General features: G+C 38.6%; 1 protein-coding gene across 1 annotated transcript in view; it reads right to left on the reverse strand.

The window, feature by feature from the left end:
• The window catches only part of LOC110193009 (connector enhancer of kinase suppressor of ras 2-like), a 556,515-nt gene that overhangs the window by 193,318 nt on the left and 335,617 nt on the right, over positions 1–27,580 (reverse strand). Inside the window, exon 9 of the mRNA XM_078147936.1 lies at positions 9,441–9,587. Within this exon, the coding sequence (XP_078004062.1) occupies positions 9,441–9,587 (147 nt within the window). The remainder of the gene's footprint in view (positions 1–9,440; positions 9,588–27,580) is intronic.

Consider the following 27,580-nt stretch of genomic DNA (forward strand, 5'->3'; position numbering starts at 1 on the left):
ACTACCTTGGCTTTGTTCATGAAAGAAACCCTTTTCAATTTCATATAATTGAAATTATTCTATCTTTGTGATTACCTCTATCCTTCATTCAGTTAAAATTCTTTCTAGCCAATAATTATGAAAGTTACCTGATCTAGTTCTCTATGAATTATTATTAATATCTACCTTTGAACAATAAATGTCTAAACATAAATTTTTTAAAATATTAAAATATAGATTTTAAAAAGCAAATTTAGAACACTGAGAACTAAGGGCCTGTAGATGCATGGGTAAGGGGTTAGAGATAGAACATGGCTAACTAAAAATGCCCTGTTTAAGGGCAAAAGAAGATGATACACTAAAGACAAGGAAAGATTCAAAATGTTATTTATAGGATGTCAATTTGGTTAAACACAATCTTCTAGGAAAATTGAAAAAGAATAGTATATAGACATGACAATAGGTTTGAAAAGTATAAAATGAGTTGCAACTAAGGAGGGATTTTTAAAAAATGACCTAAAAAAAGAAAGCAAGAGAAATAAAAGGGAACAGAAAGAAAATAGAAGTCCACTAATATAAGTTAAGAGTAGGAAAAAAAAACCTCAGCATACAGCCTTGATCTCCGAAGGCCCCTTCAAGCTCTAAAATTCAGCTTTAAGGTCAGGTCTAACAGAATACATTATTCTAGAAAAGCTCTGAGTTGCCTCCCCCCTAAAATGGTTGCCTACTGCCACAATTCAACTTTATATACTTTAAACACAGTACAGAGATGGAGGTTCACACAAAGCCTTAATAAGTCACCAATTACTCCCTTGAGCTTGATGGCTTTAAATAAACTAAACTTGAAGAAATCTACCTTCAAAGTGCTCAAGGAACTACTTGAAGAAATCTTACAGCTCCTCATGATATTTAAGATTCATGGACTGGCGAGATTCCATGACTGGAAAAATGCAAATCTGATATCAATATTTAAAATTTAATCAGGGCATTGCAGTAAAATAAAAGTTCCAGATCCAGGCCCCTAGTACAGACACCTTTTATGCATAGTTTTTAAGACAATTTAGTACCCACTTGATCATCTATTCCATCCAGTCCCTAGGTTATTTATTGTTACAAACAGCACTTTGTTTGAGGCCATTTCACAAGTAGCATTTTTATTACTGGAGTAATGTCTGAAATGAACACAATTACTTACCATGTCTAATACTAATAAGCTAAAAACTAAAAGTATTTAAATCTTAAATAATATGAAAACTACCTGTTATTTTCATCAACAAGATTACTATTTTTCCAGTACTTAGCTTGGATATTGAGAGGAGACTATAAGGCAATTAAATGTGGGGGTCATTGTGAGGTAAGATAATGCTTCAGGGGATTCATATATATGTAGATATGAACACTTTAGCACTATTAACGTAGCATAAATAAAAAGACATGAAAAATGGGCAGTACTTCTCAAGACTTGGTTTCTATCAGTGGATTCCCAAAATTTACAAAGGATTTTGTTAACATAAACCCAAAAGTATAATTTCATGCGATGTAAATAAAATATTTCAATGTTTAGGCTATTTCTTTAATGGTAGATAAAAAATGAACAAAGCAGTACTCATTCATCTTGCTTGATAACAAGCATCATCTAAATTTAAATGAGTTTCTTTTATTTCTGTTTCTATGAGCTGCTTCCTCATTAGTGAGTGTTGCTACCACCAATCAAACAGATTTTCAATGAGTTGTGTGACACCTGATAGACCGTGGATTCATGTCTACTGTGGGTCAAAACTTGGACCTTGAAACATGGCAGCTTCATAGCAGAACCTCAGTTTTACAGGATTAGTCAATCAAGCAAATATCTGTTAATCCTAGCATTAGAAAGGTATGTTCTGGCTTTTAAAGCCTGGCTTTTCTGAAAACCAATACATGTAGGTAGTCATTATTCAAGAGCACAAACACATATTTGAAAAATCCAAGGATACAACTTATAGGGTGTTTGCAGATAAGGGCACAATAATAATGCAGCTGGTGGACAAAATAATTTGCTCACAAACTTTCGCTTTCACAATAATTTCCCTCAAACCATTAGTAGGAATCATTTAGATACGGAAGTCACAACTAGCAAATAAATAAGCAATCCTATTCATAATGACCTACAGTCACATTTGGAAATACAGAAGAGTTTAAATAAATGTTTTGATTGACATCTAATTAACATTAGCAATGTATATCACCCTTATTCAGTGCTGAATAAAAACATTACTGAACCAGCTTCAGGATGCTCCCTAAAAACACGAAGTCACACAAAAAAGTTTATATTCAAAATTTATGAACATTTAGCAAATGTCAACAAATACCCCCTCGCTTTTCACTGACCTTAAATGAACATTTCAAGGTAAGATTAGCTATTCAATCTGTCTACGCTTCCCTTATGAATGGGAGAAATAAAAATGGAAGATGTCAATTCACTTGCTTAGGTCCACTCCTACTGCCCTAGTTTTCCTTTCAAAAGGATCAGTAACCTACATGTCCGGAAAGGACGGACACAGAATTATTTGTACCAAGATACAAATGGAGGAGAGTAGTAGGCATGCTCTCCATGGAAAATGTGGGCCAGCAGAAAGCAGCCTGAGGGCTGACAACAGGCACATGGGTAGCAGACACAACTGTAATCTCAAAGGACCCTCATGAACTCTTTGAATTGTAGCCTTACTAGATGGCTCAAAAGTAACCTCTTTAGGATGAAGTCCTCGATTAACTACCCCATTTCAATCACTTTTTGACTTTCCCCATCACCATTGGTATATTTGTATATTAATTTGTACTCGCTGATCTTATACTGCAAATGCTTCATGCTTTTTATATATGTGCGTGTATCTTCTACTTTCCCACCTAAAAGAAAAAGACTCAAGGTATTGAGTTTTATTTCTTTCACATCCCTCAGAGTCTGCGATAAAGTGTTTGGCCCATGAAAGGGCTCAACAGCTAACTAATTAATCAAGATCCAATTATTGAACATCTATTCCGTTCAAGAGCCTTGTGCTTAGAGCTACAGGGTACACAAAGAGGAACAAGGTCACTGTTTCTCTCCTCTAGGTGCTTGCTTAAAATCTACTTGGAGAACAGTTATACTTTCATGTTACTTTGACTTCACAGTGCTTTCTTGGCTCTGTGCTTTCATAAGTATGGATAGTCCTTCGTACCCTTCATAACCCATTCATGCCTGTCCCTAAATCCTCCACAATGAGTACACCCAGTATGATGGTGACTTTTCTCAGGTTCTCTTGCCCTTGTCTGAGTACCAGTGGGACATGAAGGCTCTCAGTTTCTCCTTTTTTCTTTCCACATCATTAGCCCACTTTGTTTTCCAGTCCTCAATGTCTACACACACTACAGATGTGTTCAGTGTTGTTGTCAACATGAAGAATATAGATTCTGTCAAATAAAATTCTACTGGGATGGGGGTGAGGGAGCAGGACATGGCATGTATATGGTAAGTAGAATCCAAGGTAGGGAGTGGCAGGAATGAAAGACAAATCATGTAGAATGCTCAAGGAGTATTTCATGAAGGAGAGAGTCCTGATAGCTAGAGGAATTGGGGAACACTTTGTGGAGGAAATAGCATTTCAACTGAGCCTTGAAGGAAGATAAAGAATATAAAAGGTAGAGACAAAAAGTAGGTGCACTAGGGTTCAGCTTGAGCAAATGACAAGCCAGATTTTTATTTGGCAGAATCTATATTCCTCATGTTGACAACAACACTGAGCACATATGTAGTATGTGTAGACATTTAGGACTGGAAAATAAAGTGGGCTAATGATGTGGGAATCTTGTCCATGCATCCCCATAAATCATTCACAGAAGATACATTCAATATGATGGAGGCCTTCCTCTTATTCTCTTGACCTTAAATGGCCACCAGTGGAATATTCCAGTTGTCTAACAATTATCCCTTGCTCTCACTACATGATTGACCCATCCTTTTTTCTGGTCATACATTTCTCTGATGATCTCCTTTCCATCATTTTTCCCACGTAGTTCCTTATTTGTAATGTGCTAATGCCTGCCAAGAACTTCTCCACTGTTCTCTGAGTGAATCTCAACTTTAATTTGATAAGCAAAAGCCAAAACATCTGTGGGAGTAGGTTGATGTTAAAAAGATGGGCCTTTCTTTTATGGAGGGAGTTTTGAGACTTATAAAGAATCTAGCTATTTCTCAAAGATAATCCAGCCTGCTCTCCTCTTCCTGTTTGGTTCTGGGATCAACTCATCATTCATGTCCAAGATATATGTACCAAATGGAGTAGCTCTATAGTCTGGCCAATAGGAACTCTTCATCCACTTAGGTTTCCCTGTATGGACTGATAGGCTGAACACTTGTGAGAGATCATGGATTTCATTGAGGAGGCTCTGAAATGTTCCAAGGCTTGATGCAATCAGTACAATGTCATCCACAAATAGGAACAACAGGAAGACTGGGCCTCATGTTAGTTATGTGTCAGTTTTTTATGACTACAACATTACCATAATACTTTTAAAACATTTGAAAACAGTAGATGCAGAATTTTAAAAATTCATCATTTAGCTATGTGTACATGAACTAGGAGGGCAGGTAGGTGGAATTGCAGCAGATAGAGAACCAGGCCTGGAGTCAGGAAGACCCGAGTTCAAATCTGGCCTCAGACACTTACTAGCTGTGTGACCCTGGGCAAGTCACTTCACCCCGCTTGCCTCAGTTTCCTCATCTGAAAAATGAACTGGAGAAGGAAATGGCAAACCACTCCAGTATCTTTGCCAAGAAAACCCCCAATGGGGTCACAAAGAGTAAGACATGACTGAGATGAATGAACAACAACAACAACACATACAAACTATTAAGAAGCTTACAACTATATTGGAAGTGAGTAAGACCTTATACCACTGGTAAATAACATGATGGTGTTCCTAAGGCAGGGAGGGGAGATTGAAGATTCCTTAGTAAGCGAAGTGTTCTTATTTTTGAAGAAGTAAAGGTGGCACCCTCAAAAGAAAGAATTGGTTGGATGTCTTAGTACTCATGCACTGCCTTATCTGGTAGGAAGCCCAAATTCCAAATGGATGTCATAAGTCTTACTTACTGTTCTAATGGGTTTAATGAATTATTAATACAGTAAATTTAAATTCTTACATGGGCTTATAAAAATGCTAAGGACACCAGACAGAGCTTTAAAAAACTCTAGTTGGGAACAAGAATAAGAAGGAGATGCACTGTACTCCTGGCTTTACTTTTGTCTCTATGCAGAATTATACACATACTAGAAAGTATGGAAAAATATTTAAGAGTGACTTGAAACTCAAGGTAAGTGAGGAAGTAAAAAGAGATAAGCCAGCAAAGTTGACCACTACTATTCTTTAAGAAATTATAGAATGTATAAAGGAATTATTTGTGTTTGGGAAAGTGGTGGTCACAGTTTGGTACAGCAAAAACAATATCGTATTTGTGTGTGACTTGAAATAGAGTATGCAAATATATCAAGAAACAGAATTCAGATCCCCCCAACACTGTTAATCTAGGGAAGTTCCTGTTTTGAATAAACAAAAATCAGTTGTACAAGATGGGAGAGGGAGACATGGCTAGGCAACAGTGTATGTGAAAGAGATCTAGAAATTTTGGTGGAATGCAAGTTCAATCAAACTGTGATATTATGATGAATAGAAGTATGGTGTTTATAAGAAGGGGGCAATGTGACCAACTGTGTTATAGGTCAGGTGACATTTGGAATCTTGTTTTTAGCTCTGAGCATTACATTTTAGGAAAGACATTTGACAATATGTAGTATGTCCAGATGAAGACAACCAAGCTGGTAGACAAACCTGAAACCATGAAATATGGGGGTGAGTTAAGGCAATGGGGGGTACTTATCTTATTACAAAAAGATTCACGGAGCAAATGAACTCTATGTAAATACTTCAAAGCAAAGGCATGCAAACTGTGTGGGCCAGGCGTACCAGCACACTGGGACATTCCCACTGGATCTTCCCCTTCTCCTCAGTGATCATTGGGAATGCTCCACCAGATTATGCCTGAATGCAGTCCATGTTCTATGTATCTCTATGTTTCCAAGGCTGCTATGGATAGGAGGGATTAAAATTACTCTACTTGTTCTCAAAGAGAAGAATTAGGATCAACAAATGAAAATTATAGAGGGCTAGATTTGAGTTCAATATAAGAAAGAAATTCCCAACAATGAGAACTCTTCAAAAGTTGAAGGAGTTGCATCCAGTGGCTGCAGTGATTTTCAAGCACAGGCTGCTTGCCTATTGTCAAAGATGTTGTAAAAGAGATTCATGAGGCTAGCAAGGTGATGGATCAAATGAGCCCTTAGATCCTGGTCTACTCTGGGATCCTATGATGCTCCTTTGTTTCTTTCAAACCCACCAAGGACATACTTCAAATGGGAATCCCAGAGTCAATTAGTCCTCCTTTGTATACAATGGGAAAACTCTCAGAACAAATGATAATAGCCAACATTTATATAGTGCTTTAAGGTTTGAAAATTGTTTTATATGCATTGTTTCATTTTATCCTCATCTATAAGGTAGTTGCCATTATTACGCCCATTTTTATAGATGAAGAAACTGAAGTTGAAAGAGGTTAGCCAAGTGACCTGCTCAGGGTCACACAGATAGCTAGTAAGTATCTGAGGTGAGATTTTAACCTAGGATTTCTTGGCTCCAAATCCAATGTTTTTATTTACCATGCTAACCTGTCCTTTCACTAAGCTGTGAAAAATCAATCAGTCATAAGAAAAGAAGAAAAACAAAGAAAGAATATGGCTCTTTCTTGAAGAATGTCAGACCAAAAAATTAGGGCATTATAGAGCATTATGTTTCAAAAGAAACATAAAGAGTCAAGATGTTTAATGTTTAAAAATGTCTTCCTTAGGACACCGGGATGGGGCTCTGAAGGGTTACGTTACTCCCAGAAATGAAGGGAAGGAACAATCTTGCTCATGTGAGTAACTACATGAAACTATCTAGTTTTCAGTTCAATCACCTAGGCAGGGGTCATGTCGTTCTGACAGGTTTCTGAATGGGAAAAAATGTGAGTAATGGTCAATTCAACTCCACCACCAACTAAATGAAAACAGGCTTTTTGTTGGTAATGAAATTACTATAACATCTATGCAGAATATTGGACAAAATTGTGCTTGGCATCTATAAATATATTTCAGCTTTGAATAACAACATACAACTATTCAGATCAGTGTGGTGAAATATGCAAAATTTTCTGGGTCCTTCTTTTCCATATATATTGTGACAGAACTTTGTCCATTTGTGATAGAGGATTATGCATCTCATTAACTTTTATGAGGGGAAATCTACTTGCAGTATTTGACTTTCATTACAAAATGCCCTTGCACCCAGGAAATATTTCAATTAGTGATATGATCTGGTCAGAGTCCATGCAAAATCAGTATTCTGACTTTCTGACTGGCCATTTAGCTCTTTCTAAATCCTTAGTTTCACTACTGCTTCCAGTTCAACAGTTTTTGCAGATAAGTTTATATATTAAATTAATTGCTAAGGACATATGCCTCTAATGTCAGCTTATATGGACTGAAGACCACAAGAAATATAATTAAATGATTCAGTCACAAACACATAATCCCTATAACAGAAGCCCCACTAAGATTTAAAGTCTGCTCATGCTTAGTAGAATTATGTTCATCTCAAGAATAGTTTCTTCCATTAAAAAATAAGGACAAGATTTGAATGTCCTGCTTTGTGTATATGTCCTTCGATTCAAGGTCTATGAGTGAGTCATGCCGGATTTTTTTTAGCCCATTGCTATGAAAGACAGTTCCCATCAAGAATAGGGCTCTTCAAAAATCATCCAGAAGAAAAGGAGCTAAATCTAACTTTACCTATGGCCAAGATTTTTTTTAAAGTCCTTGTTAGTATTATTGGGATAAAATTATCTTAGATCTACTTTCAGAGAATTAAGAATTAAAGGTGTCATACCAGTAGGCCAACACTGATACAATCACTCCTATACAGAGATGAAAAAGCTTTTTGAAATTCTAACAGTGAACATGACAGAAGACCACCATTATTCCTGCACATATGGTATATTCGGGCCACTTAATCCACACCCTGGAAAAGCAGGAAACCAGAGGCTCTGGTGGCTGTTTCTTGGACGTGTTACATCACTTTCACAGGATATACCTTTTTAGAGTCTCACCCAATCAAGCACGGTAGGTCTATATTTAGGGGATACCTACCTTGTACCCAAAGCTCTGAAGGGCTAGAAAGGTCAGAGTAATAGCAAAGGAAAGTCCTCTACTACATTATTTCACCACTTTATTCACAATAACCTCGTGAGATGAGTGTGGTACTGAAGGGGTCATTTAGAGATGAGGATATGAAGGCTCTGAGACATACCCAAACGCTCACAACTAGTTAAGTTTCGCAGGCCAAAGTTAAACTCAGGGCTTGCCTAACCCTAACATCAGCCCCCTCTCTACTATCCCATGCTGCCTCTCTTAAAAGGTCACTAAAACATGGTCCTTAATTCTTCATTTTCATCATTATTATTATTGTTAGTCTGAACCTGTGATTGGATCAGTACAGGGAGCTCCACAATGAGGAAATTCTCTCTACCAATGGAGATAAACAAGTATTCTGTGACTGCCAGTCTTAGGGCCTAAACCCTGAGAGGTCAAACAGCTTGTTCAGGGTCACAACTGGGATGTGTCAGAAGAGCAAAGAAAACCCAAGTTATTCTGATGCTGAAACTGCTTCTTGATCCTCTGACTATATACTATGTGGCCTCCTATAATAATAACAATAACAATAATAGCAATTATTATCATTGTTGTTGTTGAAGCTTTGCCAGTGTTGTTTTTGTTCAGTCATTTCAGTCATGTCTAACTCTTTGTGACCTCATTTAGGGTTTTCTTGGCAAAGACACTGGAGTGGTTTGCCCTTTCCTCCTCCAGTTCTGTTTAGAGATGAGAAAACTGAGGGAAGCAGGGTCAAGTGACTTGCCCAGGGTCACACAGCTAGGAAATGTCTGAGGCCAGATTTGAATTCAGGAAGATGAGTCTTCCTGGCTCCAAGCTCAGCACTCTATTCATTGTGCCACCTAGCTGCCCTTGCCTTCCAATTACTTGTGTTGCAATACTCCAGATATTTTCTAGGTATATGAGCCTGAACAAATCACCTAACCCCTCTAAACCTCATTTCTTATCTGTAAAATGGGGATAATAATAGCACCTACCACACAAAGTATAATGACCAAATGAGAGAATGTATATCAAAAGTTTTGCAAACCTTAAAGTGCTATGTAAATATCAGTGATTATTCTTATTTATAATATTGCCGGTATGCTAACTTGACCTCAACTAAACGAAAATGAGCATGTCTTCATGCTCATCCAACAGTGGCGAGCTTATGGAGAAGAGATTGGAGCTTAATAAAGTTCTTACCTCAAGTGGATGAGGTTCCCACCTCACATTCTTCACAATTGAAGAAGAATTACCAGTAATGTTCTGAGGATGCTTCTTTAGGGTCACGCGGGCTCCACGTGGGTCTTCTTTCATTATGCTCACTAGGTTCTTTAATTGCCACCCGACCTGAGGAAAAAGTTCAGGAGTAACTCTTTACAAAAAGATTTTGGGTTTAATTTATTTAAGCTACAGTGAAGTCTCTTACTAATTGCAAGGGATATAAAAGAAGAATAGCATTTTAGTTTGTTCAGCATCAACAGGAAGATTGTTTATTAAATTCCAATTTTTCTTTTATGAGAGTGATAATATCAATGCTAGTCTTTGGTAATGCAGATGGATAAGCTGTTTTAGCAACTAAAAACCCAGAGTTTTGCTGAAAATTATGGCAGAATCTCTCTTGTCCTCTAAGCACACTGAATTATCACTTTTAATATTCCTTGCTGCATTTCACTAAACAATTAGGAATAATAGTAAGAGAATAATTATGAAACACATTATCAATGTTGTAATTGAAGCTGTTAGTTTTTTTTTTTTTCTGAGAACATCATAGGGTGACACTAACGTAACATCTTCAAGGTCTTAATTAAGGATCAACAATCGTTTATTTGAATTACCAATAAGTACATTAAGAGCAATGGAATTTTAGGAATCATTATGAACCATATCTACAGTTATGGAAAACAGTGTGTCTTAGAAGAACTTGTCTTGATTATGTTAAAATAACCATTGTTTCCTTGGTCAATGAGGATTTTTAAAATATCTAATTCCCCTTTTCCATCATAATAATCAATTAAGTAATATATTCAAATAAAAAAACTCAATTGTTTTTACACAAAATGTTATAAAGTACCTTATGCTCACTTTCCTAGATTTTATTATAGGAGTAGGAAAAGGCAGAAATTGCTTTGGAATAAAGGCTGTTTGGTATATACCTCTCCAATGAGTATTACCATAACAATTCCATTAAGCATTCCAAGAATGTCCAAGTGTAAAATGGTATAAAATTTAAGTCAGACAGAAATTCCCATTCTGCATACACAATTCTTGATTTTCTCAGAATTAAACTAAAAATTATAGCACAAAGTGGGAATGTGTTTAAGTGCACAGTGTTGATGCTTGGTAAATATTTGTGAAAAGGCTTAAGTAGTAGACTAGGTTTGAGACTGAGATTGAGATTCTCAGCCCATGGCTGAGAGGTGACATCAATAGATTCTGAAAAATGCAGATGTTAAAGACAGAGAAAACCCATTTATGCAACCGATTTTAATGAACTTGTTCTCAATTCGGTATTGTGTGAACGTAGCCCTTGAGTTTCCTTTAGTTTCCACATTTTTATAATAGGGGAGAAAAGCATCTGTTCTGTCCAGTTCTCAGAGGGTGTTGTGAGATTCTCATGAGTTAATAGATGAGAAAAGTGACATCACAGCAAGGGGTGCTCTAGAGGTCATCTCATTCATCTCCTTGCCTATAAGGAAGAACTACTTAGGGGAGCTGTCCGAAAGTGGAATGGGCTGCTTTGGGAGGTAGTGAGTTGCTGAACAATGGAGGTCTTTTATCAGGGATGTTGTAAAGGGGATTCACGCTCAGACACGGGGTAAACTAGATAAACTTTGAAGTCCATTAGCATTTTGAGATTCCAGGAGTCTGTGAATAAGGAAAGCATATTTTTAAGCAGCAGGAAGAGCAACACATACAATGACAGCTCAAGATTTCTGTCAGACAATGAAACTAAGTCATTTGAAAAGTAATTAGCACATACCACATAGCCAATGGAATCATCTATTTCCATTGGGGCCTAAAAGGACTTTGATGTCATAATCACATCACATATTGACCACCATGTACTAACAATATATTATGGTCACTAGGTAATAGTTCTGTAATGTTGCTGAAATTGTATTTTGTAGAATCCTAAAAGTAGAAGATATTTACTCTTTCCTTCACTTCAGATGATTGGGTGAAAGGAAGAGAATAAGAATTCCAATGAAGAATGTATGGACATAATGGAAACAAATAGGACAAAGGGATCTTCTAGGAGGGAAAAAGCATTTTCATGCTTGGAATACGATAAGTAGAATGGATGTGAACTGCTTTTAAAGGGAAATTAACAAGTAAAGAAAATTCAGGTCACATGGACTCAATTTAAAAATTGTATTGTGAACCCCTCGTACAGACCATGAAGGTAGAAAATTAAGAGCAACCATCTGGATAATTTAGGACCTCAACTACTTTGGCCGTAAAACACATAGACAACAGGAAATTTTGTTGTTTCAGTTCTCCCCTTCACTATGTTTTTGCAGATAAAAGTGAAACCCCCCCCCATCACTGAAGGAAGGAATGGGGAAAGACCTGACACCTGTGGCTATTCTCGGGCTAGTACTGATCAGCCTAAATCAGAATGAATGGGGTGGCTCGAAATTGTTCTCAGGCTAGACTTGCTCCCCACTGGCCCTATGAGAACAGACTTAAAATAGAAGTTTTGGGGTAGTCTCTGACTGGTTCTTGATTATTGCGGGCATACCCCTGGGTGGAAGTGTTATGGTCCTTTCCATTAGTAAGATAAGAGTGTGAAGGAGAGGAAAACCTGCCTAAGAGGAATCAGTGGTTTTAAAAAGCCTAAAATCATTCACTTGATTTAGTCAGAGATGAGTTTCACTAATTGACTGGGTGGCATCACTGAGTTTTCACACGGACAATTCAAATGCCTTTTTTACTTTTCAGCTATAAGTTGGGCTTTCTATAGAAAGTCTTGCCAATATAGTTCCTAGCTCTGCCTGGGAAAATGCTGTCCCCATATATTTATAGTCAGTATTTTCTCTCTCCTGCTTGGTATGCAAGATATCACTTACAATAACTTTAGTCTGGCAGGTGTTGGCAGTCTAGATGTTATTTCCTGACAGTCTAGATGTTATTTCCTCTTGTAGCTATCTCTACGTACAAAATATATTATTTGGCCAATAGCTCAAGAAAGAGTATGACAGTCATATGAGAGCCAAAGTACCTTTGTCCTCAAAGCTGGTTAGTGTGTCATTAGAGCACAATACAAGCTTTTCTAATTAGAAGGAAAATATTTGGTTTCTTTTAGCTCTATGGATAACCTCCTAACATTTTCTTGGCATCTACTGGTGACACTTTTGTGTGTTTCCCTCTTCCTTTTATGCTATACAAATGAATATACATACAGAAAACTTCTCCAGTGTCAGCCATCTGCCACTAGACTGATTTCACAATTTTAAGTGTGAAAATTCAACCATCATCCTTATAAAAATTAAGTTTTACAGTAAAAACAACAACAAACCCAATCCATTTCCACAAGATAATTAAGAATTTCAATGAGCCAATGAAATTGGCCGACATCTGGCTCAAATTTCAACATTAAAATTCCTTAAGAATTAGGAGACTTTGGAGTTGACAGCATCTGGGAAGGGACACTGAGACATTTTCCAAAGCCCTAATCACTAGTGGGAATGTTTCATCTTTTAGCTCATCTACTGGCATAGGAAATAGGAATTTGTGCTGATTGTAGAGAATTGCCCTTGAGATTTAAATCACCCGAGGGTGGTTTAGTACATGAATTTAAGTAATCATGAGACTTTTAAAAACTAGTAGGTAATCACGGATACAACATGGATGTTTTAATTTGCCTATTCTGTGGGTTTGCCCACTCAACCATTTGGGAATAGTACTAGCAAGTGAAATCAACAATCCACCAAAGGTCTGCTTCATAAAAGTTAAGAAATGTAAATTATTTTATTACACACGGTAAAACAGCAGCCTTTTTGGTATGTGATACATTAATGTTCAGTTGGTAATATCAGTGGTTACAGATGACCTTTGTCCTCATGTTTCCTCACCCTCTCATATTTCATCCTAATTTCTATTTATGAGGTTGTGGGAAAGTCAATTTGGAAAACAAAATCAGTTTCTCAACTCAATTTTTAGTTGTATTGCTTAAATCTTGACAAATAGTTATATATATATATATATATATATATATATATATATATATATATATATATATATATATATATTCTCCATAAGAATTTTTAACTGAAGTTACTTAGAAGAGTTTGACCCAAACCCCCAAACTGACCAGGTGCTATGAATTTTTTTTTTAGAAATAAAAATGGAAGTAGGAACAATGGAGTATCCAGGGGATATACTCTCTGAACTCATAACTGATGACATGTTAGTAGTCATAAAAAAATAAAGGTCAAGAACCATTGGTTTTGCTTCTTTTATGTTCCCCACAGTACCTAAGTGGTGTTAAGTATACGGCAGGTGTCCAATAAATAATTTCTGAAATAGAAAACATATGTGCACATTTGAGTACTTGGCCTATCATATCAGGTTACTTGTGGAAGGTGACAGGGAAGGAAAAACAGGTTTCTCTACTAATTTATCTGCTACACAGGTTCAGCTCCCTGAGGACTCCGGGATACATATATGTAATCATTCTGTCTCATCACCACCACCACCACCACCAACAACAACAACAAGAAGTTAACATTGAAATAATACTCATTTTGTGCCAGGTGCAATGGATGGATATTATAGTGGAGGCGTGTTTAGATTCAATGTTGGGAAAACTTTCCTAACAATTAGAATTCTCCAAAAGTGAAAATGTCTTCATTGAGAAGTGATGGGTTATCCCTTGTTGGAGGTCCTCAAGGGGAGACTGGATGACCACTTTTCAAGTACGCTATACTGGAAATTCCTCTGGGACATGGGTTGGACTAAAGGGCCACAGTGATTCTGTGATTGTCCAGTTAGTTACAACTTCACTTAAGAGTTAGTATGATGTCCAAGGACATACCAAATGAAAAAAAAATAAGATAGTTTTAATGCTCTCTAGCCACAGCTAGAGGGTTGAGCCTGGAGTCAGGAAGACCTGAGTTCAAATGGGGCTTCAGACACTTACTAGCTGAAGAAAGAGTGAAGACTTGAAGGGAGTCAAGGAAACAGAGAGGTAGAGGTGAGGAAGGAGGGCAATCTAGGCATGAGGGCCAGCCAAGGAAAAGACAAAGAGTTGAGGGATAAAGTGTTGTGTTTAAGGAATGAGTAGGCTGGTATACTGGATGGCAGAGTGCATGGAGAAGAATAAAGTGGAAGAAGACTTGAAAGATAGCTAAATAACAGGTTATGAAGGGCTATTTAAAATATTATTATTAAAATACCAAGCAGAGGGCTATTTCTGATCCTAGAGGTAACAGGGAGCCATTGGAGTTTATTGAGGTGGGAGAGGGTAAACACTGTCTGATTTATGCTTAAAGAGAATCACTTTGGCAGCTGAGTGGAAGAAAGATTATAAAGGAGAGAAGCACTTGAATCAAGGAAACCAATTAGAAGGTTATTGCAAGAGTCCAGGTGAGAAGCCATGAGGACCAGTAGCACAGTGGTGGCTATGTGGGTACAGAGGAGATGTAATCAAGAGATGCTGTGAAGGAAGAAACAACAACATTTGACAACAGACTGGATGTGGAGGGAGAGTCGTAAGTACAAGTTGAGAGTGAATGATGACACTGAGGTTGAGAGCCTGGGTGACTTAGAGGATAGTAGTACCCTCCACGGTAATAGGAAAACTGGAAAGAGGTGAGGGTTTTGGAGGATAGATGAGTTCTGTTTTGGACATGTTGAGTTTGAGATGTCTATGGGACATCCAGTTTGAAATATCCATCATGAAGCTGGTGATATGTGACCGAAGCTGAGGGGAGAGATTAGGACTGAATATATAGACCTGGGAATCATCTGCATAGAGATGATATTTGAACCCATGGGAGCCTATGAGATGACAAAGAAAGATTGTATAGAGGGAGAAGAAAAGAGGGTCCAAGACTGGACCTAGAAGGTCATCTATGGCTAGTGTGACTGAGACAGATGAAGATTCATCAAAGGAGACTGAGGAACAGTCAGTTTGGTAGGAGGAAAACCAGGGAAGAAGAGCATCATGAAAACCTATAGGAGAAAGAAAGTATCCAAGAGGAGGGAGAGAGAGATCAATGGTGTCAAAGGCTGCAAAGAAGGTCAGGAGATGAGGACAGAGAATCCACATTGAGTCTCATGTTTTCTCTGAGCTTTGTAAACTTTCATAAACACAAACTTCCCATGATCTATTTTGTAGCATAGCTATTTGCATATGTACTGTATCCTCTTCCTAACCTGTAAGCTCCATAAGGGCAAGGATTGAATCTTGTTCATCTTTGGAACTCCCTTCATACATAGCAGAATGCTGCAAATCACAGAATTTCTGAGCTGAAGGGAACTCAGAAGCCATCCATCCCAACATAGACCTGACCAGCCTCAGTAGAACCTCCATTGAGGGGACACCCCATTCCATTGTCGGCCAACTCTAATTGGCAGGATGCTCTTCCTTACGTCAAGCCGAAATCAGCCACTGCTCCTACCCATTGCTCCTACCTCTGCTCTGCCTGTGGGTCCACACAGATTGACTTGTACATTGTACATGATAGGCTTTCAGATACAGACAGTTCTTGCTGTATGTAAATTTACATTATGCAAATTCAACTTTACATAAAGAATTCTGAAAGAAATCCACATTCCACAAAACCACTTATGTTAACTTTACTATACAGTACTGTGCTCTCTGTTTCTGCTCATGCCCTTCGGCTCAGTGCTCTATGGCCTCCTTCCCCAACAGCCCCCCCCCCAAAAAAAACCCCAAAAAACTCCAAGTGAAAGCAGAAGAATGGAAGCACCAGCACAGCCACTCCCTGTGTGTCTACCCTGCTGATCTGTGTTCTATCCATGTGTGCTCTGGTACTGCGTGTCTGTCTGTCCCCCATGTCAGGCCCCTACATGTAGCCCCCTTCCTGTTCTTGCTCGTGGTTTGGTCAAGTCCCCACATGGCTGGCTCTGATCCCCACATGTTCCTCCTCTTGCTCTCGCTTCTCTGTCTCTGGCCTCCATGTGACCTTGACCTTGTGTGGGCCCCCTCCCTCCAGGGCAATGGCCCCCTTCCTGTCACCTTCCCTTCCACACCTGTGGGTTAAATTGCATTATGTAAAAATTGCTTTATGTAGAGGTCTATGGAGCAGTCCACTTATTTAAGGCAAGAATGGTGTGTACTTGAAGTCAGCTATCAAGTCTCTCTGAGTCATTTCTTCCCCAGGCTAAAGATATCCCACATGCAGCATGTATTTAATAAATGGTGTTGAACTGAACTGAATATGCTTTAGCCTTCATTTTCTCCATAGGGAACCCTAACAATTTGAAAGATTCAGTGAATGAGCAAGAGAAAGTACTGGGAATGTTAAGTGTTCTGCTCCCATCTCCACTCACAGCTACCTATTTCTAACTGAAAGGCAGAAAGGAAAACAGCCTTGGGAACACCGTGAAATGGGGATCAGGCCGATTTTGCTACTCAAATTCAGTGAAATACAGGACAATCAATGAAAGATTCAACGTGGAAAAGAACAGGGAAAGAAAAGAATTATTTACTTGCCCAATTATAAATTTCTTTCAAAAAGGTATGGCTGTAACTCATATTTTAAAAAGCAGTTAGTTGTGTGGATGCTACAGGATCAGAGCAACAAATTAAAATAAATCAACCAGACTTCACAACTCTACGCTTTGTTTGCAGACAATCCATCACCAAGTTGTTCATATATTAATTCAATCATGCCCCAAAGAGCTAGGAGATCACTTTTGATTTTTACATATACAATTTTAGAACTCAAGCAGTTCTGTAATTTCACCTCCCATTAACAGGAAATGATAAATAATTAACAAGTTGATAATAAATTATTCTCAAGTAGAAATGGTAATGAAAACCTATTAAACATGACGATTATATGCTATTCAGAACAGGCTGAAAAGCTGAATACTAGGGAGCATATGAAAAAAAAACCCTGAAAAATCTGGGGCCTCATCAATTATGGCACTAAAAATATCTTTGGGAATATGGAAGTCATTACAGCAATCTGCAAATCTAGGCTGAGAATGAAGTGGTCCATGACCCAGAGCTGGACATATTAAACCAGCAGCCTTAGTAATTCTAAACAATTTCTAGCTACTTTATAGTATTATCTCTTTCAAGATTTCTATCCCACTGAGAGGAATCTGTTCCTCTGAATTTTCCAAGGTGTACATTCAGTAATTAGGTTTCATAATATAGACTAAGGTACTTCTCCTGTAATGGGAGCTAACAGTAAAATGACCCTAATGGGGCAGAGAAGATCAGCATGTCTAATTTTGATAATGTCTGTCTACAGAAATGAGCCTGGAGCAAATGAGAACTTCCACAGCATTCATGTCACGGTGGGGGGCGGGGGACGGGGACGGGGAGGGGGGGGAGGGGATGGGGAGGAAAGCGCTTTCTTTTATATTTGAAGATAAAGCCACTGCTCTGATTTGCACTGAGTCATCCATACTTTCCTCATACTGCCTCCTCCTTCAGTCCATTGGCATACATTTTCAAGACAATGGGCCCATGTTAACTGCGCAATCTGCTATTATAGAATATATTGAAACTAACTGTCCAATATAGGAACCAAACCTATCATCTGAATCTCTATAACAACATGCTTTAAGCAAAGGAGTTAACTGCCCACAGTCCTTCATATCTCTCAGGTGCATTGCACAACTGAGATAAAATACCTTAAGTCTTATTATACAAGTGATTCCAAAACTTGTCTCTCCTTCCACTGAGTAGGTTTTTCTCTTCTTGGACAGGGCCAATTTGCCACTTTTAGAACATATAAAAACTTTATGAGCAATATTGTCTTCACTTCTAAACAAACTTCCTGATAAAAGGCTAACATTGACAAGGCCAGCAATTTTCAGTTTTATCATCGTTAACTTTTGTCTGTGTATGTGTGTATGTACGAGCCTGTTTCATACATAATTCTATTTTTCTTTTCCTTTGTATATATGGAAATTCACAGGTTTAATGCTTGTCAAGTACAGAAACCTCCTCCACTCAAAAAAAAAATTTAAATTAAAAAACAGAAGCTGCCCCATGTTATCAGACCTAAATTGGGAAAGTGCTTGCACTCTTCAAGGGCCCTCCCTCCCTCAGTTCTCCCCCTCCAGGCCCTCAGTGTCATGTTGTTGCTTCTCTGGAGCAGCACTAAAGTGAAGCCCCCATGGAGGAGCTGCAGACCCCCAGTCCTGAGGGCTATAGCACATTCTATGCCAAATGCATTTGATCCGGTCATTCTCTGGGTGATGCTCCACATGAAGCAAATGAAAACAACTCTGTCTCCCTTTTCTCTCTTCCCTCAAATCTAAATTCTATGAACGTGCTCCCATAGTGTTACCTGGGTGTTATTTATGCTTTCCAATTAAGCACTCACTTTGGCTGTCTTGGCAACAGGCTCAAATAAGTGACTGCTAGGCCCAGAAGTAAGTGCACATCTGCCCTAAGAATTAAAGACTTGCTTGGGGAATTGGAGTATTTTAGAGAGAAACATTGTCAAAGGAAACTCATAGCAAACGGGTTAAATTGGACTATAGTCACTGGAATAAAGAAATAAACTTTCCCCTCTTGTTGGACTTGTTCTCAGTAGACGTGTAAATTCATTTTAATCTACTCAAGAAAGCATTTGAATTCAAAACTGTAGAATTGTACGAGGAAGGAGATATAAACTTATTTTAGCGTGCATTCAAGAATGTAATCAGCCTCACATTAGTTATATGGACTTGGAGAGACTGAAAAACAATGAACTAATTAGCCTTGCTATAATTTGATAAATGTCAGGAATACCAGTCATTACTGATTCACAATCAGCAATCACTGAAGCAGCTCCAATGTTTCAGATTAAAGAGTGAAGGATAAAAGAGAACCCTCACTAAGCTAAGGAAAAGTCTCCTATATGGTTGAATAAGAAAAGAGAAATGGTTCCATTTTAGATGGAGCCAGGGAAAATAAATTAACAGAAACTTGTCAAATGTTAATATATGTTATCCTCAAAAATTCAATAAATTAAAGAAAGAATAGACATAGCATGGGGGAAAGTCGAATGATTTCTAACATATAAAGCATGCTAGCTGAACAAGGACTAGCTTTTTATTTCTCTCTAGATAATCGGTAAGAATAGAAGTATCAGGATGATTTCCAAAGGCTAATACCAAAGAAGCTACATTTCTGTTGATAAGAAGCAAAGAAGTATTATAGATAATTATGAAATCATTAAACAAAGGCATAGAAATCATTACACATCTAATAGAGGTGTGAGTATAAATATGTTAGCAGTACAGATTCATTTAGGCAGAATGCTTTTGAATCCTACTTTACTTCACATTTTGCAATATTTTTATTTCCTAAAATGTCTATTAGCCTACAGACAACTATTATCTACTGGATTATGGACAAAAAAACATCAAACCGAACCTAAAGCAACGAGCAATTATTCATTGACAGCCTTTTCTCAGAATCATGCTAAATACTGTCGAGGATCCAACAAAAGCCAGAGGTGAAGCAGAACTGTGTGTGTGTGTGTGGGGGGGCTTGAGGGGGGGCCCAGCCACAAGGCAGCCTGGTATGTGTACAATGGAAACAGCAAATTTCCTTGTCTATAAAATGAAGGGATTAGACTCAATGATTCCTAGACTTCCCTCCATATCTAAAATGATATCATTCTAAAGAAGGGGAGGTGATCTGGGAGGAGAGAAAGGGCCATCCTGAAAGCCAGCATAGTGCACTCTTTAGGGACATGTGGAGCTCTCTCCCATTCCTCCAAGGTCAACCAATTTACATTACAATTAGCTGAATTATATTGAACACAGATTATTTCTCTTACAGTCTGTATTGATTCATATTACATTTATTAATAGATAAACAAGGCCACTGATTTTGAAAATGTGGTGTCCGGGCTTCCTGGAGGCTAGCACTAGAACAAACACATCAATCCTGGGGAGAAAAGCCAAGACCTCTAAAAAGCCCAGCCAGGGATCTAGGTGACAGAGTGACAGCCAGTCCAGCAAACACATCTCAAGAGCCTCTCAAGGTGTCACTGTGCTCAAACATAGCATATTACTTATGTTCATCACAACAACTTACCATCAACAAAAAGGGAGACTATATCCAGCATATTATTTAACAAGGGAAATATAGCATATGTTTAAGAAAGATTTTCGTTAACAGTGATTAAAATGCAACTTAAAGGGTATAAACAACAGTTGCCCAGAAAGTTCACTCTCATGGGTACCTCCTTTCTAGACAAAACCAGATTAATGAGGAGTTACTGTAGAAAGATATGACTGATCACTGTCCCCAAGGAGCTTAGAAACTAACTCATGTCAACAATACACACGACTAATACACAATAGAAAATCAGTAACACAGAAATACAAAATACCGTGCAAAAGTAATAATGCTTCAACAATCCCTGGTATTTACAGGAAATAGGGAATTTCAGGATGACTTTATACAGAAAGGAATGAACAAAGGATCTCTCTTGGTTCTAGCCATAACAGTGACTACTGTCTGACCTCAACCATTGGAATTATACGCAACACTTGGACAAGTTAAGTGACTTGCTTATGTACACACAGCTACTAAGTATCAAAGGTGGGATTCAAAACTTTTGATGCCAAGTTTGGCACCCTTCTACACCATGTCATCACTCTGCCACTTTTGAATAAAAGTGCTTAGGAGGGCAGCAACCATGTCATGTGTATTTCTGCACAATAGCTAAAACGTTACAGATATTCAACAATATTTTGTGAGAGGTCAGAATCAATGACTTTAGCAGTCAATCCTAAGAGATACTCTCCTGCATCTAGGCAACCTGGTTACGCCTCCTGTGAAGCTAATGATGGCTGAGTCCTTTTCAACACGTAGGGGACCAGGATCTTCTCTAACAGAATAATCTGTCTGAACCCCAACTCTCACTGGCTCTTTGGTCCTCTGAGGGAGCTTTGAGGCTCAGCACAACGATTTGACACAGCTGTACTTCTTAGATTTTATCAATAGTATTCACCCTGTCTTCCTGTATTATGGCATGAAAATACTAAATAACTTTTGATTGGGGGGGAGGAAAGGAGAGCATCAGTAAAAATAGTGGTGATCTGTTAGGCTAAAAGAAACACAAATGGGCAATCTTGGCCTGAAGAAAAATTAAAAAATCCTTGAATTCTTTGGTATGTCTAATTTTCCCTTTCTCTACCCCTTTTATGTTGGAAACTCTTCACACTCCTTTCATGTGGCCCAGTGGCTTCTGTAAGTGAAGGAATTTCTGACCAATTCATTCATACAAAGACTTCAGGTGCTGCATATGTGGGGACAGTTATATTTCTTAAAAGGATGATAACAAGAGAGCAATGCTTAATTCAAAGGAATGAATTTCTAAGTGTCAGAAAGGGGAAAAGGGTTTTGTCTTTACCAGCCCCTCAAACCATACCAAACAGATAACCACTTACTCTGCCTCCCCATAAGGGCCAGGCCAGCAAAGGAGAACCAACATAACCATCCATAAACAAACACACATTACACTCTAGCTTCAGGGCCACTCTCTGATGGGGAATTGCAGAGGACTGGATTGTGACCTCTGCTGAGACCTGTCAACTGTTGTAATAGAGCATTAGAGAAACAAAGGGCGATAAAGGCAGCAAGATCATATGCCATCACTATTAGGGAAAAAAATAAAGGAAAAATTACTCTCAGCCTCTGGCTTTAAAAGAAAAGTGGAATAGTCATAAAAACAGCTTACAGAGAAAATCAAACATTATTTTAAACTATTATTTCTATGACCTATGTTCCCATCTCCCCTCTCCCTGTTATATAACTTAAATACTGAGAAAAGAAAAAATTCTAATGTCCTAGTGATCTGATGTGACCAGGGAATTTGCTGTAACACAATTACTGGATCAAAAGAGAAAAATACAAAGCAATACCTCAGGCTAGAAATGAATTAATTTGACAGATTCCCAGAAGCTGCAAGGACCAACCATGCTATAGGCAGGTTCGGTGGATGTTTTGCAACTTACCCTTTTTATATATATATATTGGTTCAATAGATTGTAACAGAAACAGCTTTAAGCTGAAATCAGAGGTAAAAGGTCTACTTGCCGAACTCCACCCTGCTAAAACTACTTACTGACAGCTACCTATGCATATCTGGCAAGCTTTATTGATAGCCTTTAGAATTTTTTCTGCCATCATTAGGGTAAAAATCTATTAATGGCTAAAGATCTGGAAGTGTGTCCTGCTCCACAATGTAATCTGTGGTGCCATGTTGAGGTATGAAATGCCAATCCAATCCCAGCCAGCATCTACTTAAACAAATACTAAAGGGAAAAGAGCTACAATTTTGAGAATAAGATTTCAACAAATTTTGCAATTTCAGTCTTTGCCATCTAGTATAGGTACAAGTGATGATTTGTTTTCATTGCATTTTTGGAGGAAAGAAACAAGTAAGCGTTTACACGCTACAGGCCCTGTGCTTAGCTCTTTACAAATATTATCTTGGGACCAAGTCTTGCCAATACCACAGAATGTAACCCTAAAAATGGTTTGGGTTTTTGCTCCTAAATCTGAAACACTGAGTTTATATGTTGTAGTTATATGATGTGCACTAACGTATTCTCATTCTGTTTCTTCATCCATAATGGGAAGATTTGGGATTGTAGATGATTCTCTATAGTCTTTTCCAGAAATCTATTTTCAACTGCATTGAGCCACACCCAGTCTGTAAAATGATAGACCTGGAAGGACCTTAGACATTATCTAGTTCAATACTCTTATTTTACAGAGAGGAGAAATGACTTAGCTAAGTCCTATACATAATGAGTGGAAGGCCCAAGCCACCTGAGCCCCATTGCAGTATCCTTTTCACTACACTTTGGATGACCACTTTGGAAGGACGGTGGCTTGTTTGGTGCCTGGAAGATTGCTCTGAGAAAAGATGAGGCAGAGTCTCATCACAAAGAAAGATTTCTTAGGATCCTATGCTGACTTTATGACTGAAGCCCAGCACCTACCTTGACACCAAATATTGGGAGTGGACTATACCCTTAGCTATAGCCATAGCCAAGTCAGTGGCTACTCCATGTACAGGATTTGTTTGCATTTGGGGATCTTTACAGAGTTCTGAAATAATCCAGGAGCAAGATTCCCAGAAGCATAAGGTTCGCGTTTCCAGTACTACAGTATTTCCCAGGAGAGATAAAAATCATGAGATCTGTCCAATATCAGTACAGCCCTAAATAAGGTTTGGGAATATCGATTTGGGACAACGTTTGCCACCCACCAGATCCTTGGGTATTTCCAGCTGATCTAAGACAAGGTAAAGCAAAGTACTTTTACTGTGTCTACGACAGCCTTCCTTAGAGGTTCGAATAAAAGGTGAAATGGTTCACAATGGGAAGGTGAACCTAGAGGGAAATAGGAAAGGTCAACATGTCTGGGTAAAAAAGATTGCTAAGATAAGGTAAGCTAAGGAAAAGAAGTTGGGTTTGGGTGTCAAGATATTAAGAAGCTGCGAAGATGAAAAGGAAGACCTCTTAGGAATGAGGTCTCCTCAACAAGAAGTTTGTCATAGAAACAGTGCCATTCCAAGTGACTATGTTTAAAGTTTAGGCTCTTCTCCCTCCTAGAAAATAAAGAAAAGGAATTTAAGAAACACTTCCACTTTCCAGGTTATTGGGGAAAATAAAGGGAATAAATGAAAAAAAGCTATGCATAATGTGCCTACTGTGTGCCAGGCACTGAGCTAGGCACCGAGGATACAGATCCAAAAGTGAGGTACTACCTGCATTCAAGAAACTGGGATTCCAATAAGGGACTCATATAGTGGAGTAGTGGCCTGGGAAAGGAATTTTAGTCTGTGGAGTCACAAGAGGATAAGTGGGGTCATAGGGCAGTGACTGTCATGCCCTTGTCAGTAGCAATGGCATCAGTGATTTGATTACTGGTTCCAGAAAAAAGAGATGCAAAATGGGTTGTGGGGAGGATGTACAAGGCAGGGCAAGTGGAAAAATGCTAGAGTGGGTCCTGGTTTCCTGTGGCTAGATGAGATGTAAAGCATGGTTTGAGGCTAGCTACATGTAATATCTTAGGTGAGTTTGAACTTATTCACCTATTAATTAGGACAGCTCAACATGGCTATAGGTGGGGATTCTAAAGCAGAATGGGTTAACTCTTTCATGGGAGGGATGGTGTCTGGAGAGTGGGAGAAGGATAGGCAGTAGCAGAGCAAGATGTTATGTAGGTTTCCAGTTTCCAGAGGCCAGATATGATGTGAAACATGGTTTAGAGTCAGTTGGATATAATGGCTTAAGTGAGTTTAGGGTTACTCAATCATTAATCAAGAAGAATGACTCCAATGTGAAAACAAGAAGAAAAATGATCACAAGAGGCAGAGGGGAATCCTGACCTGGGTGAGGAGGTTAGAACAGTGTGTGGCACAAATGGTAGAAATGAAAGAAGAAGGTCCACTGAACACTTAAAGAATTTTCCAAATAAGGAGGAAATTGGGTCCTCTGAGGAGAAAGCAGCTGATTTTCCTCCAAGGAATAACGATATAGATTCTTAAGTACTACCAGGTGAGACATCATCCAGGAAAAGTCAGAGGAAGAAGAGACAAGCAGTGGTGATTGGTGACTCCCTCCTGAGGAGGAGGGACATTTGTTGGTCTGATTAAAAACAACAGAGAGGCCTGCTATCTTCCTGAGTATGTATCTAAGGTATAATAGAGAATTGATAATAGAGAATCTAGGAGAACTTGTCAAACCATATGACTACTACCCACGCTAGGTGATACACATAGATACAACTTATAATACCAGAAGGCATCTAGAAAGCAGTACTAAAAATTATGAAGTTTGAGGGAAGAAACTTAAGACCTTAGGGAGACAGGCAGTGTTTTCATCACTACTGCCAATTCAAGGCAAGGATTTCAGAAGAGAAAGGCACATTTAGTAAATAAGCAGCTAGTTAAAGAGCTGATTTCTAGCGATGGGATTTGAATATCTGCACTATAACTTCAAATATAGGAATGGTGGGCTCCTGGATTGGAATGGTGTGCACTCAACAAAAGCTGAGAAGAATGTGTATTTCTGAAGTCTTACAAATTTAATCAAAAGGGCCTCCAACAGAAAAGCAAGAGAGTAGGAGCAAACTACCCATGTTTATCCCCTAAGCTAGATAACAGAGAGAGTAGCTACAGAGGATGAAGACTAGCAGCAAAGACAAGATGTTCAAAATAGACAAAAGCCAAGAAAGTAGCCAGCAGTAAATCCCATTGCCTCAGCTGTCTAGAAGGAAGGAAACTGGGGAAATAGATCATAAGCCTGGAACAGAGGCATGATAAAGTCATGTTGGGGAATTTCAATTATCCAGACATCTGGTAGAGATCTCTCCCTGCAGCTAATAATTTCTGGACTTGCTTTAGTAACGACAACATCCTTCTAAGGGCAGAGGAACTAATGAGCAGAACTTTAATTCTGGACTAACTCTCAAAAACGTGCAATAACTGGTTGCTGGGTGGAAAGGATAGGAATCTGTAGAGGAAGGGAAAATTCCATCTTAAAATTTGTGAAGGCAAAGGAGAGGGAAATCGGCCACAATATAACATACACCTAGATTTTAGGAGAACAGATTTCAAGGGATTCAGAGGAATTATATGTAGAATTTCATCCTAAAATTCTATGGGGAAATCAGCCTAGAAGCTCTCAAGAATGAAATTCTGAAGATATAAAGAGAAACAACTGTAATGATGAGTGAAAGGCAGGGTTGTTTAAAGAGATGAAGGTGGATACAGAAGGAATTCAATAACCAGCTCAAATATTAAAAAGTCATGGATGGACAATCAGAGCAAAGATAGTAGCAGATGGATCAAAAAATGTAACCTAGGCCTGTAAGAATAGTATCAAGGGGGTAAAAGTTAGAAAGCACTGAGGCTGGTGAGAAGAACAGAGGGGAACAGAGACTTTTCAGTCATTTGAGAGAAAAGAAGAGACTCAAAGACAGGACTTCTGTGTGGTGTGGAGAGGACTGTGGTCATGGACAACAGAGAAGGCAGAACTGCTCAATTCTCAGTCTGCATCTGTGTTTTTCTGTCATAAAGGATGACCTTTGGGAATGGAAAGTACAGGAAAAAACAATAAATGGGGAAGTGAAATCCAAGATAAGGCAGTCCCTACCTGCCCTGGATGAGTTCAAGTCACCAGGTTCAGAGGAACAGCATGTGAGATTACTGGAAGAAATGGTATATATGTCAATGATCTTTGAAAGACGGGAGAGAAATGCGGGTGGATATGTCATTCCTGGTGGCTGAAGCTTACCAAGAGTAGAAAGGAGTGTTTCAGGAAACAGTGGGTTCCCTCTCACTAAATGTCTTTGAGCAGAGGTTGGATGACCACTTATTGGTATATTGGGAAAGGGATTCTTGTTCATGTCTGGATTGAACTCTGAGATAACGTCATTCATATGGGAGGAGCCACAAACAAGTATAGATAAGGCTCCCAAGGTACTTTTCTCTCTACTCGTGATCTATCTCTTGAGTCTTGCTGTTTCAAGCTTCAGATTTCAAGCTAGTGATTTGCTGATCCACTATGGCTGAGGGCCTCATGTTTCTGAGATTGGTATGACAGTGTAAAACCTCCTTTGTACCTGACCTAGCTCCTCGTTTGCTTCATCTGTTTCTACGGTGACTCTGGGTGGATTCTGATCAGTGTCTGACCCCATCCAGGTTACCAGACCTTTGTTCCTAGCCGCCCATTTGCTTGATGGTTTGATGTTCTTTGGCTCACATTTGTACCTTTACTATGGTTAGGTGAGCCGTAAAAGCTCATATGGAGCCCCTTTCCCTAATGACAGAAAAGATGCGGTGCAGAGAGTCGTCCCTCTCTACCTCCCCTTCTATTTGCCTGTCACCCTAATATAGTGTCTGCCCAGTATTTAGATAGGCAAGGGTGGTGATTTCATTCAAAGTAACAAGTATTTTTTGCCTCTGAGCTTTGGAATGAAATTGGTACTTTAAAAGAAAAAAGGATATACTATTGGGTTCCAGAGTCAATCCCTAAACTTCTAAGAGTGCATTAAATACTGGCAACATTTGCCAAAGTTAAAACAAACCAGCAGGTGGAAGCAGCTCAGTGTTGTCTTAGGGAGCACAAACCCAGCCCCTTCACCTTCTGGGATAAATCAACTCCTGTGT

Source organism: Phascolarctos cinereus, unplaced genomic scaffold (genome assembly GCF_003287225.1).
Source record: "Phascolarctos cinereus isolate Bilbo 61053 unplaced genomic scaffold, phaCin_HiC Scaffold_8;HRSCAF=390, whole genome shotgun sequence".
Lineage (NCBI taxonomy): Eukaryota > Metazoa > Chordata > Mammalia > Diprotodontia > Phascolarctidae > Phascolarctos > Phascolarctos cinereus.